General features: G+C 34.0%; 2 protein-coding genes across 2 annotated transcripts; both read right to left on the reverse strand.

Annotated features, from left to right (window-relative positions):
• Window positions 1–372: 372 nt before the first annotated feature.
• LOC108853762 (uncharacterized) lies at window positions 373–6,105 on the reverse strand. The gene is made up of 10 exons (XM_057006994.1): window positions 6,048–6,105; window positions 5,757–5,957; window positions 5,460–5,672; window positions 4,911–5,352; window positions 3,882–4,825; window positions 3,196–3,793; window positions 2,405–3,060; window positions 1,225–2,301; window positions 697–1,140; window positions 373–407 (listed from the first exon to the last, which is right to left on the reverse strand). Exons 1-10 carry the CDS (start codon window positions 6,103–6,105, stop codon window positions 373–375), a joined length of 4,668 nt encoding a protein of 1,555 aa, XP_056862974.1.
• A 1,122-nt stretch (window positions 6,106–7,227) lies between these two features.
• On the reverse strand, window positions 7,228–9,517 carry LOC108850083 (uncharacterized). The gene is made up of 10 exons (XM_018623670.1): window positions 9,374–9,517; window positions 9,017–9,284; window positions 8,819–8,915; window positions 8,621–8,745; window positions 8,450–8,534; window positions 8,232–8,361; window positions 7,953–8,146; window positions 7,745–7,868; window positions 7,452–7,667; window positions 7,228–7,377 (listed from the first exon to the last, which is right to left on the reverse strand). The coding sequence occupies exons 1-10, from the start codon at window positions 9,515–9,517 to the stop codon at window positions 7,228–7,230; spliced, it is 1,533 nt and encodes a 510-aa protein (XP_018479172.1).
• Window positions 9,518–13,803: the final 4,286 nt, after the last annotated feature.

Consider the following 13,803-nt stretch of genomic DNA (forward strand, 5'->3'; position numbering starts at 1 on the left):
GGACAACACAGTTACAATACGGTTAGTACTTACTGATCTAATCTAGCTATATGCGTAAGTTGAAAAGGATTATACAGTATACAATAAGTTTTTAGACTAAGGTACCCTGGTTTAGATTAGGGAAAATTGATTTAAGATGATTGTGGCTTTTTTTTAGTTTAGATCATCTGGAAAAAATGGCTAAGCGATTTCAATGTTATATAACTGTGGCTTTATTTCAATGTTGTTTTAAATGACCACATAGAATCCACACAGAATTCATGCGTTTGTGTGAATGAAAATCCCCCTCCCTCTTATTGAAATGAAATACTTGGTCTATAAAAAAGTACATTGTTTTTATACGAAAAAATAAGTTTGGGAACCAGCAAGCATTCATCCAACATAGATAACCAACGTACGGCTGAAACCTGCATAGATCAAAAATCAAAAATCATTAAAAGTATTATTATATAGTTCCTTACAAAAGAAAATGCAGAAAAGTACATTTTTTTGAAAATGAACACGTCAAAACATATACTGAAAAGACATCAAACTTAGAAATATACGTACTGTCTTACCTCATATGTTAAAGATTGTTGAAAACTTGTTTGAAAACTACATTCATAGTCTTCTTCTGTGGTTTCCCATCTTCGTCTAAAATCAGAATTTTCAATCCTTTTTTGGAAGTCACTCTAGATATAGCCACATACAACTGACCATGTGAAAAAACAGGTCTTGGTAGATAAAGACCTACTTGAGATAGAGATTGGCCTTGACTTTTGTTTATTGTTATTGCAAAAGCAACAGCAAGAGGCAGTTGTCTTCTCCTCATTTTGAAAGGCAATCTGGTGTCTGATGGGGTTATGAGCAATCTAGGAATATCAACTGTCTCCCCAACCCTCTCTCCTGTTAATATTTTAGCTTGAACCATAAAATCCATTAGCTGAGTGATCTGCAGTCTCGTCCCATTCATTAAGCCATCATTAGGTGCTATGTTTCTCAGAACCATAACAGGACAACCAACCTTTAGTCTAAGACTATGGTTTGGTAAACCAGAAACCTTAATTGTGTTTAGAAAATCAGCACTAAGAGCTTCATTGTTGGCAGAACTTGTATCAGACGGATCGATGCTATCAGCACTGCTATAGATTTTTTCCTGACCTGAAATTTTTTAAAAATAATTAGAAGAATCATAATTAAAATATGTTTCTGGGGAAATGAGAAGATGAATTCCTAGAAATTTACCCTGTAGTTTGTCCAACATATATTCATTAACTCTGTTAACATCTTCATTAGTTGGACAGAGGATAGCTCGTTCTTGAAAAAACTTTGGCTCTTTCTTTTCATGCAATGAAGTTGCTGTGCCATAAATCTCTTCGCAGATTGCTTCTATAGGATCATTACAGTCTTTAATCAAAAATTCATCTGGAATTTCTATCTCTGCCTCACCATCATTAGGCTCTGATAGTTTACCCTCACCAACTTTTAATATCCATTCTGAAAATTCTTGAAGATCCTTGGCCTCTGCTACTGACAAACCTGCTGATAGCAATCTCATATTTTTGGTGAGCTTGAGTAATCTGCAGCGCTTCCAAAGATATGATGAGTTAAGTGAGGCCATAGCTACTTCGGCTCTACCAGCACCATTTATAACAGGCAAAACCTGTCGAAAATCACCACCAAAAACGACAACCTTCCCACCGAATGGCTGTGTGTCGTGTTTCCCAACAATATCAGATAAACTTCTATCCAAAGCCTCAAAACAATATTTGCTCATCATAGGTGCTTCATCCCAAATGATAAGTGAAGATGCTTTCACTAAATTAGCTTGGTCACTTCCATGCGCCAAAGTACATGTAGAAGTTTCGTCCGGATTAAGAGGAATACTGAATCTGGAATGAGCCGTCCGACCACCTGGCAACAACAGTGATGCAATGCCGCTGGAAGCCACGTTTAGAACAATATCTCCTCTTGATCTGATAGCTGCAGAAAGCAATTTCCAAAGAAAAGTTTTTCCTGTTCCACCAAAACCACTGACAAAAAACATTCCACCATCTCCTTTATTAACAGTAGAAAGAATCTCCTCATATATCTTTCTTTGCTCGCAAGTCATCTTTGGTAGATCATTTTGCAGAGTCTCTAACAAAGCAGATCGATCATAGTTGCGTTCATCTAACACCAAGACGTTTGAATCGTGGCTACTTGTCTTTGGCAGTTTAGGCATAGTTACAAATCTTGCTAGAGAAGTTCCATTTCGTTTCAAGCTTTTTTCAATCTCCAGTAAAGCATACTTTTTTTTGTCGTCATCACTCAGCAACAGACCTATAATGAGCATGAAAAAGCGAAGACAGAAAAAAAAATGTAAGTCTGGAAACGCCTTTCATGTATCTAAATTTAAAAATCTCTGGTAAAAATAAAAGCATACCTGGTCTATTAAAATTCCTTCTCATAGAGTGCTCAATATCTTCAGACAAAAACATCCAAGTGTTTTCCCAAACTGACTCCGGTTTAGATAAAGTGTTACTCATAAGCATCATCACAAACACTTTACGTAGCTCACTTGCTGTGCTATCAAAACTTCTTCTTACTATGTCATCAATGTACTCCTGATCATCATCTAATAACCCACGAGCCCCGCATGCTTCTTTGTAGCTCGGATAGAGAACATCTTCGTATGTTTTAATGTCCTCATAACTGGTTGGTCCTCTAACAATATTCAACAATACACGCAAGTAATACGCATCTTCCTGGGTCCTTGGAGCATAGTTAATCCTCCCCAAAGCAAAACCCCGTTTCCTCCTGTTGAACTTCTTTGCCTTTTTGTCGTAAGTATAGAAGTTTGGGATCTGAGCATAGGTCAATGTTCTTGCAAAGGAGTCGATCTTGTTCAACTCAAACCAAGCTAGGAACATTGTATTTTCAATGAGTTTCCGGGTGACAACCTTTTTCAATTTGTCTTTCCCTCTGAATGTAATAACTTGCTTTCCAGGGAGATGGAAACTAAGTTTCTCAACAGCAGTTGCTCGATAGTGAATAGGGAATGCAAGGACTCTCCATGTTCCTTCACATGTCGAAACGTATCTGAAAAAAAAAAAAAACATCAAAATCTTAAGTCTTATACCAAACGAACTACACCTGTTCATTATTTTTTTTTTCATTTATTTGTCCCAAATTAATGAACTGTAAAATAATTTATGAACACATTGTTAATATTACCTGCAATCGAAGAATTCCTTGAGTTCATTCCTTTTCTTGTCAAGCTTCTCCTTAGTAAGCTCAACATCTCCTAACTCACTTGCAACCAAGTTGTCTGGGGGTTCAACCGCAATTGTGACACGGTCCTGTCCTTTGTTAATGTATTTGAATAAATACTTTATAGACCCAACTTGGTTGCACCACTCTACGTTGATATGAGCTCTGTAAAGAAGAGATAATTCCCGGTTATAAGGAATAACATGACGATTATCACATCTCACTCCACTCTTCATAACAAAGTTCTCTGACTGCTCACGCCTTTTGTACACCGGAAATCCTTCTTTATTGATAGTGGTCTTCTCAGCAAATGATTTAGGATAAGACTTAGAGCAGCGTCCATTCTCCATACATGGAGAATTTGTATTAGCTCTCCCACATGGACCATGAATCATCATATCCTTAATGACTTCATACAGCTCTGGTTCTTCCTTCTTGTTAGGAATCTCCGCAGAGATGATGTTGTCAATATCGTCTGTTGTAAGCTTCTTTGCCTTCTTCATGAATAAGAGAATGTGAGCATGTGGCAAACCACGTTTCTGGAACTCAATTGTGTACATAGCTGTTCCAAAAAAAAAGATTAGTCATAATTTTATCAAATTAAATCGTGAAAACAATTTAAACGAACAGGTCAGACAGATTTCACTTACATGAGTGAGTCTCTCCCAAAATATTTTTCTTGGTCAGAGTATCCATCAACGAATCTAGCTTCATCTTGAAAATTCTACAGATAATGTCTGATCTGTCTTCAGCCTTTAGCTTCCTCGCCTTAACATATCTCATGATCTCTGGCCATTTTGGATTACATGTGAAAGTGATGAAATAATCAGGGAATCCAAAATGCTTACATATTGCCATAGCATCCAAGTAACAATTCTTCATGTATCTAGGACTCCCAACAAATGAAGCTGGTAATGTAAACTCAGATCCTTGCTCACTCATGTCCACTTTGCCTGCGTTCTCAGACTCCTTAATGGAGTCATAACTATCTGATCGCAAAGAAGGCTGGTTTAACTTCAAATATCGCAGCCGATTAGACTCAATAGTTGTGAAGGCATCCACCACAAACTGCTGAAATAGCCTTCTAGAATGTAGGAGAGCGTGAGACTCATTCTTGCGCTCATGCAGACGAAAAGCAAACCATTGCCTCATACTGATATTAGGCTTCTTATGTTTTTTTGTCTTGGCTGTTGCTCCTTTCTTAATACCAAGTCTGAATCCATCTTCACCATATGTAAACAAAAGCGGATACTGAAGTGCAAGATAGGAAGCATGAATCTCGTTAATTCTCAACAGTTTCCCAGAATTATGTTGTAGAACAATATCCCTTTTGTCCATATCAAGACTAAAATCACCAGGAATCAGCGCAGCAACCTCTGAAGCTGAGGGTGTGTCATATGTCCTTCCATCCTTTAACCTCTCACTGACAATCCTCATATGGAAAGAATTATCAGGATCTGTGTTGAAGCGGTCCCTTGCTGATCTAAACTTTTTAACATATGGATTGACTTCATTCAACATCTTCATCAAAGTCTCAATAATATCTTTTCTGAGATGATCCTTTTTCTTCACCTGAATTTTATGTTTCCCAGAGCTAGCAAACAATTTAAATGGTCAAAATGTTAGTAATAAAAGAATTAAAAGGTTATATATTTTAACTGATTTGGAAAATTAAATACCTTATACACTTTGCCCTGTTTTCAACTTCATTCTCTGTGTCAACTATATATAGTTGTCCAAACTTTGGTTCACTTCCATCAGGTGGTGTTATACCAGCACCCAATAAATGGTAATTTTCTCCTTGAAGCTGAAACATATCAGGGCCCCTTCCTTTTTTGAGAGACCTCTCTACTCTTCCACCTAGAGAAGTGAAGGAAAAAACCATATTGTATGGCCTAATATGTTTCTGAAAATGTCTGCTCCTTGGGTCATCTCCTTGCAAGAGATTTTTTAGAACCGTCGGTGGTTCCTTCAGCAAAGGCAATTTCACTTGTCCTTGCATACAACATAGTGAAAATATAGGATTCTTTGCGTTTCTACGCTTGTTTAGCCGCTCTCCATACCACATGATAGCACCACAATGACAACAACTGTAGTCCGGATCACCTTCATCTAAGTAGCCTACAAATAAAATAATTTGTTATCAAAATAGAAATATGTACATAAGCTAGTATACTGCTATAAAATCGTTTGTTATAGTTTTAAATGAAAAGACAGACGTTCATTACCGTTTTCAACTAAAATCTTTTGTTTAGCTGCTTTTGGTGGCTTTACAACAACATCCGTGTGCTCTGAATTAGGTGTTATTCTCTCTCTCTCGTTTGGTTCAACCTCTGGCTCAAAATCCATATGATCATCTAAATCCGAGTCCTCAGTTTCTGTATCAGTGTTTTCTAGAGAAGAACAGTCAAAGACTTGTTCGCTATCGGTATCAATGATCCCTGGATAACAAAAATCAAATTTATCAATGATAAATAATAGATAAAACAACAACACAAAGTAGTAGCAATTAAAAGTTTAGCTACCTCCAAACAAATCAGTTCCGACTATATCATCTTCTTCTTCTATGGATTCATCGAATGCATTGAATGTAGATGATGATGAACTGGCATTTCTTGTCTTCAGATGTGCTATATTAGTAATGTCTTTCAATACATTACTTGAACTTCTTTTTTTCTGGCCTCCCTTAGTTTTCACAGATTTGAAACTACTCTTGTTTAGATCCTCTGGTATAAAATTAAAAAAAAGTAGTGATTAGTATAAACTGTAGAACCGGTTTTACAAAAGTGAAAGAAATAAAATTAACTAAAACTTACTTGATAATGAGGTTAAGCAACTGCTAAAGACTGGGGTGTCAATCACTTGGTCTTTCATTTTATCGAGACCTTGGAAACATTAGAAATTTGAAATCATGTTATATAAGTTGTAGGTTTTCCATATTTCACAGTGTTAATGAAATGGTGGTATAAAATGAATCACTTACCAAGCATACATCTTCTTTTATTTAAAGGTGTTTGTGGTGAAAGCTTGCTTATTTGTTGATATGGTGGAATAGTGTAGGTAGGAACAGGCCGATTTTCAATGGTTTCGAAGAGTCTATAGTAGATTGAACTTAATGGAATCGCCTGGACAGATTTGGGATTAGAAAAACTCTGAATCTCTTGAAGATTAGTCATATCACTGGCTGCCGTTTTTTTTTTTTTTTTTGCAGTGTCAAATCCGAGTTGCAACTCTTCTCTCTTGCGAGTCATGTCTCCTAATTTTCGGTATAATTTTTCCTTGCAGGAGAAAAAAGATTAGAGTTGTATGGGAAGAACGAACTTGGTTATGCTGAGATATGAAGTCATATTGAAAAGGTAACATCCTAATTTCCGGGGTGTATTTTTAGATTGAATATATATGGTTAGCTTAAATTTAGGAAAATAGTTAAAATCAGGATGTTAAATTAGGATATTTTCTTCTTCTGTGATTTGATTAAGTAATAAATAGTTAAAATCATTTAATAGTTTAGATACCTCCTTTCTTAATACAATTTTTATTCGAAGGATAATTTTCCATATCAACTTTTGTTAATATGAAAATTACACTATATGAACAGGTCTGATGAGACAAAACGATGGAACAGATTCGGCTATTTCTTTACACAGGTTCACTCTACTTCTCAAAAACGTTTATACTCATTTATCTCTATAACTAAGGTCGATAAGCTAGTTTTACTTTAGAACTATTTGAGTTGATTGGTTAGTTAAGTAGTTTAGATTATTTATAAATTTTACTGTCTTGATTGGTAATAAGTAAATTAATTTTTTTGTTATGGGAAACAATATCGAAAACCAGCATATTATTAAATAACTTAAAATTTGAAAACACTTTAACTAAAATAATGAAAATAAAATCCAGCATTGCAAAACATAAAAAGTACTGAAAATGCAAAAAGAAAAAGAACACATCTTGAAAGCCATATAGCAGATCATTTCATCTAGTAAACTCTTCTGATCATTCTGTCTTTGCCTTTTCCTGCTTGATCACTTTAGAACAAAGTTTTTTGGAGGTAGATGATTGTTCTTGTAGATCTGCATCATCTTCTTTGCGCTTCGAATAGGGAGTTTTAGGGTCTTCAGTTGAAATCGAATCCAACATCATCACCTAAAATGAGCATAAAAACGGTTAGTAGAATCAAAACAATAAGAGAAAAAGAAAAACAAATACAACAAACTTACAGCACCAGATGACATAGTAGATGAAGATGTTCCTACATCAGTAATTGCATCCGAATCAGTCTCAATACTTAGTAATTTATCACTACCAGAGACCTCTAAAACCAAGAAGGTGCTCGATCCACTTGTGACATTATCAGAATTTATAGACACACCAAAACAGAAAGATTTTCCCAGCAAAGCAATGATAGGTTCTGGTAGTATCTCTGGATCTTCTATCTATTAAAGATTTGAAACAATATGTGAGTTCTTGTAAAACTAAATCTAAAAATTATTTTCAATTTTTATAAATATACCTCTGCATAAGAACCATCCCATAGTTCTTCAGCTTTACTTCCAATGATAGAAGTTGCAACAGAGCCTAGTAACATTACATTACATGTCTCTGAATCATCTTTCACTACCATATGAAGTTTGAACCTAAATAAAATCACAAAAATTGTTATTTAATTTGTAGGCACGGGTAAACAATGTATGTAACATAAATATAATTCCAAAACTTACATGGGTGCTACATGAGTCACATTAGCATTGCAAATCTCACAGCGAAACATTGGTTTGTCTTTCACTGTCAACACTTCATAATCAATCTTGGGCAGCTTATTGACACGTTTTTTATGGCGGTTACACCCAATATAATACCAAGCATAATCAGTGTCTATAGACTCGACTGAGCAAATGATCTTGCAAATCCCAACCTGCACATCCATTTTTTTAAAGATAATTATACGATTAGGAATAACAAAAACGAACCAAGTGACATTAATGTATCACCATACAGACCTGATTCGAGGCAAGGACCTCTGAAATCGGTTTGATCTCAGCATCATTCCAGTCATATTGAATGCGTTTACCATTCTTCTTTCCAGTCGATTTCTCAACAGGAGCAAGTTGTAAATGATCATTTGACAGCCTAAAAAGTTTGAAAGCGAAAAAAAACATTCAATCAAGCGAAAACACATCCAAATTTGAAATTTTCGATATAATATTGAAGTACAAACCTCTCTGTTAACTCCAACACTTCAGGTTCAGTTGGATTGAGGTGCAGAACACTTGCACTAAAGGCGTTTGTGATTTGTACCTCTCCTAATACAGAAATATACACATCATTCCAGTTAAATTTTATATGGAGTCATACTTTTGATATAATAATGAAGAGCCAACTGAAATACCTCTGAAGAAGTTGATTTTCGCAAACCTTAACAAACAGACAACAGGGGTTTCATTGTATTTGTCAATGAAAGCTTCAATTTGCTCAGCATAAGGCCCCCAAAGACAACATAGCAGATCATTTCCTCTGTTAAAAGATAACTAATTTTATGATAACCAGTTTATCACATAATATTAAAATAGAGTTTTTGAGTACTTACTGTGAGTCCATTAATCGAAATTCCACCCTTTTTCTGTCTTCTCCTTGAGCTTTGACAGTAAGTACATTACCAAGCTCGTGAATTCTACCTATAACATCTGTAACATAAAAATATTCTGTTAGATTCAATTTCCAATATTATTTACAGAGAGCAAAATAATATGTAATTAAAAAAAATTTATGAATAGATATATGATACCTATAAGGTAGGGTATTTCTTTTTGGGTTTTGGATCCAATGTTTTCATAATCCTCAAGAGAAAGGAATATCCGATCATCACTTAAACTCGAACCTCTTACCACAGTATCATCTAATATACTCATCTTGTATGGGTGGCGTGTTGCTCGAAACTGGCCACCAGCTGGATTCATTTGACAATTTTCAATCACTCCCCATTTTCCCACTGGGATCTCACGTTGAACACGATACATGTGTGTCCTTTTGCAAGTGGCTTGAACTTTGTTTCCCTAATGTACAAAAAACAGTGGTAATATTAGCATAAAACGTTGAATAATTAGCTTGCTATAACTAAAAGGCTTAAGAAGGGGTATCTTACCCATTGATCGGCTAAAACCATCTCAAATGTGTCTCCATAACTTGTGTTCTGCCTCCAAGAATGTAAGCACTTCACTTGAACTCTCCAGTTGGTCTTGAATGGACGAAGTTTGGTGAGAGGTGCAAAGGTAGTAATTTCGGTCATTTTTAGAGTTTATGTCTCGAATGATACGCTTTTAGGTTTTATGAGTATAGGTATATATAGATCTTTAGGAAACGGGAGAGATAATATTAAATGATTTTCATTTAATTGGAGATTTAGCTTTAAATTTTGGAATATGCTCTATCATTTTTTTCCTAAACTGATTAGTTAGTTACTTAGTTAGCGGAATGTTATGGAGTTATTGTTTAATTAGTCGATTTCAAACTTGATTTGCAAGATTGGCATTTAAAGGAAATATTCTAGTAACTGATTGATATGGTAATTTATTTTTGATCCGAGTTTAATGTATATCACGAATTAAAAGTGTAGAGAAATAGGAATTTTGTGATACTTGATTGCCAAGAATATAGGAAGATCATTAATGTATATGTTATTGTTATTAATTTTGTGTTAATTGATTACCAAGAATATAGGAATATCTTGGTTATACTTCGAAGTCGGTTTAAGCCAAACATTGCGGTTTAATGTCACCATGTATTTTGGTTTAATTTTCCTTCAAATTTTGTCGATTTTTTTTTTAATCTGAGCTCTCTGTTTTTAGCAATCACTCGTTAACACAAGAAGGTTATGTTTCAGGCCCTGCTCCATGAAGGATCAAAGGACCTTTCTGTTTCATTGCCCTTCACAGTGAATCAAGCCTTACAGGTACATAAGTTAAAACTGGAATTTATGGCATGAAGGATCAAAGGACCTTTCTGTTTCATTATAATATTATCTAATGTAGTTCCAACTCACAAAGGATAATGTAGTTACTAAGGTTTCACGGTTTATAGCAGGTGTATGTAGTTAATTATCTTGGTTAATGTTCAACGTCGGTTATTAGGCAAACGTTCCGGTTTGAGGAGAGCATCGAAGTTGGTTTAAATTAAGTACAAAACACAGAGTTTTAAGACCAGTGGCATTTCATAGTAATATTTGTGCAACTCTATGGGTTAAGTACAAAATGTACTTCCCCTTTAATAGTTTAGATATGCATATGGCCTGGCCTAAATTGGTCGTATATTACAAGATACTCGACGTATTCTCCATGATTTATTGAACCGACCAGTGCTTATTTCTTCCCATTTCTTTAACGAGTTATTCTTAAGTTCACCCCCAAAGGTGAACTTCTAGATTCACCAACCAATAGTGTTTGAGTATTTGATATTTGATATCTTTTAAAAAAGGAAACAAAATTTAATTTCCAAACTATATTATATTTTTAAAATAACAAATATAAATACATAAAAATAGTAATAGTTACAAAAATAAATAAATTAATATTATTAAGCTTTTAGTAAAATACTAAACCTTATACCCTAAATCCTAAACCCTAAAATCTTAGTTAAATCCTAAACCCAAAAATTTACCTAAGCCTTTTGATAATCGTAAACCCTAAATCACAAATATTAAAAACTAAATCATAATAACACTAAACCCTAAATCCTAATCACTAAACCTTAAACCTTTGGGTAAACCCCGAACCCTTGGATAAATCATAAACTCAAACATTATATATTGGTCAGTGAACCTATATGTTCATGAATTATCCAAGAGTTTGAAGTTTACCCAAGGGTTTAGGGTTTAGTGATTAGAATTTAGGGTTTAAGGTTTAGTGTTTTTATGATTTAGTTTTTAATATTTATGATTTAGGGTTTAGGATTTATCAAAAGGCTTAGGGTTTATCTAAAATGTTTTGGTTTAGGATTTAGGGTATATGTTTTAGGATTTAGAATATAGGATTTAGTATTTTAGTGAAGATTTAATAATATTAATTTATTTATTTTTTGTAACTATTACTATTTTTATATTTTTTTTAATTTAATTTGGAAATTCAATTATGTTTCCTTTTCTAAAAGATATCAAATATCAAATACTCAAACACTATTGGTTGGTGAACCTAGTAATAAGTCTTCTTTAACGAGCAATATGTTTCCACTTGTCAGCTATTACGTTGCGCATGTGTAATATAAATGATCATTGGTCATTTTAACTTTGTTCAGATCCATTTTAACTCTTCTATGACTGTAACCATTCGAAGAAATACAAAACTCAATAAAAAAATGTTACGTAGCATGTAGTATATGAGTTGTTTCTATCGTTAGTGGATCGTGCATGATTGCTGGATATAGGATCTTTTGGTAAAGTTCCTGATCGACCAATCGAATTAGTTTGTTATAATGAAGTGGTTTCTGAATATCTTGACTATGGTGGATAAAACCCCATAAACATACTTGACAAAGAAAACTATTAGGAACATATACACAGTAATGCATATGTTATGGTAGATATGTGCATAATTCTTCAAAAGTTACCACGAACTTGCCATTAAGCAAATTTACCACATGATTTATGATGGATTAGTTTTCTTAGTTTCTGTTGCAACATTATTCGCATATCTTCTTTAAAAAAAACAGTATTCGCATATTTTAGAGTCGGATCATGCAATGCAATATATCATAACGAAAAGAAAAAAATGTTGGGACACATACGATATGAATTGAGATGCGTGGAGGCACATATGCAGGTGACATATAAACCACATTATATGTTATCATAACATCGTATAGTGTCGTCTTATCATTATCAGTCTGATAACATGTGGACTTTGACAAAATGAGCTTATATTTAGTGGTCGGCACGCATGATTTCTTAAACAACATTTTCTTTATGTGTTATTATTATATTATATATGATTTACCAAACCAAGTACCATCGATACCAACAAAAGAATAAAGGTTACTACAGGCTGTTTTCCTCTGTACAATAATAAAAAATAATATTGCAAAGACTAAAACATAGTAGTAGAAGAAAAATGACTGTGTTTTTGTCTTTTTCAACTGTATGTTTACACTGGTTTGTCGTCGTTTTTTAAAACCTTTTCGTGCACCATTTGTCGTCGGTTTACATTGCAATGCCAGAGATTGAAAGGATCTGATTAGGCCAACATATAATGTGTTATATCAAGATACATTGAATCTTGAATTTTTTAGCAAAGACAATAATCGAATGAATTAATTATGCACTCGCAATAAGTCTCTTATAATCTTACAACATTCAATTATTTAGCCAGAAAAAGGAGAGAGAGAGAATAATAAATGGCGACTCAAGAAGTTATCGATCTGTCAAATACTTAATTGGAACACTGAAAGAAACATATTTGTATACTATTTCTTTATAAAATCCGAATTCATGAATCCTGTCATTTTTAGTTGTGTCATAATGGCGTCAGCATATGTGTTGTGACTCTTCAATCGTCATAGGTGCAGCGTAGGATACACGTGGAGAACCTTCCTAAGATATTTGTATAAATTATAGCTGGTCTTCTTTTTTTTTTGAAAAAGTATAGCTGGTCTTTTCTGTTTATATTTCAATTTTTTTACCTTCAAATTTTTATTTGATTTAATAGTAAGAGAAAAATAGATGCAAGACCATTACTTCTTCATTGTTATTATAATTATTATAATTAATTTATATATGAAGACATTATTCTATAAATAATTATTCCCAGCTCCACCATGGCACCATAGTCCATGAAAAATTGACCAAAGTAAGTATAAAACTATCGGTTAGCTCCACCACCAATAAAGTGATCACAGAGAGCAAATCTCAGCCGTGTATTCGGTGCAGGGACCCTCTTTACAATTCAAACTTTCTGTTGGTCATTTATTTATTCCCGTGATCTTTAACTCTTCATCAGTTAACACCGTAAATAATCGTCTAACTTCTATTAAAATCCAAATTATCCTAAACAAATTACACATTTAGACTCAGCAATCACATCACTCCGTCATTTTCGTCACGAAAAGAAAACACTGATCAAAATATGGCACTTATAATATTTCAATACAAGCTGTGTTGTGTGTATCTGAAATTGGTTGAATGTCTAAATAATTCGCGAACCTTGTATACGAAAAGGCAAATGATAAATCAGATGGCGGAAAGAGACAACGGAACTAGAAAAAAGCCAGTTGATTTGTGGGGGGTCCATTAAGGCCCAACTAACACGTGGTTACAGCACCATCTTAAATGTAACACGTGGCGCTTACGCTTTATTCAACTCTCTTGACTCGTAACCACGTGTCTTTCACGAACCAGCTCCTTTTTAGGTAACGAACTAACGTCCGCCTTACGGTTGTTGTCTATGCACTAAGTTTTAGCTTTTTATATTATTTTTTCTTCTCTCAATTTGTTGTGATATAACATTTTATTAGTCAACAAGGTTTTAATAAATTACTTTTAATGTGTTTGTGGAACTTTTATATCTAGGAGAAATCTAGAACCGTTAG

The sequence above is a fragment of the Raphanus sativus genome, chromosome 4, assembly GCF_000801105.2.
Source record: "Raphanus sativus cultivar WK10039 chromosome 4, ASM80110v3, whole genome shotgun sequence".
Classification (NCBI taxonomy): domain Eukaryota; kingdom Viridiplantae; phylum Streptophyta; class Magnoliopsida; order Brassicales; family Brassicaceae; genus Raphanus; species Raphanus sativus.

Bases quoted from the DNA above. Each gene is read 5' to 3' on its own strand.
- LOC108853762 (XM_057006994.1), bottom strand. From the start codon at position 6,105: ATGAAAGACCAAGTGATTGACACCCCAGTCTTTAGCAGTTGCTTAACC. The intron at 5,958-6,047 runs GTAAGTTTTAGT...ATTTTATACCAG, and splicing joins TTGCTTAACCTCATTATCAA to AGGATCTAAACAAGAGTAGT. The intron at 4,826-4,910 runs GTATTTAATTTT...ATTGTTTGCTAG, and splicing joins AACAGGGCAAAGTGTATAAG to CTCTGGGAAACATAAAATTC.
- LOC108850083 (XM_018623670.1), bottom strand. From the start codon at position 9,517: ATGACCGAAATTACTACCTTTGCACCTCTCACCAAACTTCGTCCATTC. The intron at 7,869-7,952 runs GTAAGTTTTGGA...GATTTTATTTAG, and splicing joins GTGACTCATGTAGCACCCAT to GTTCAAACTTCATATGGTAG. The intron at 7,668-7,744 runs GTATATTTATAA...AATCTTTAATAG, and splicing joins GGGATGGTTCTTATGCAGAG to ATAGAAGATCCAGAGATACT.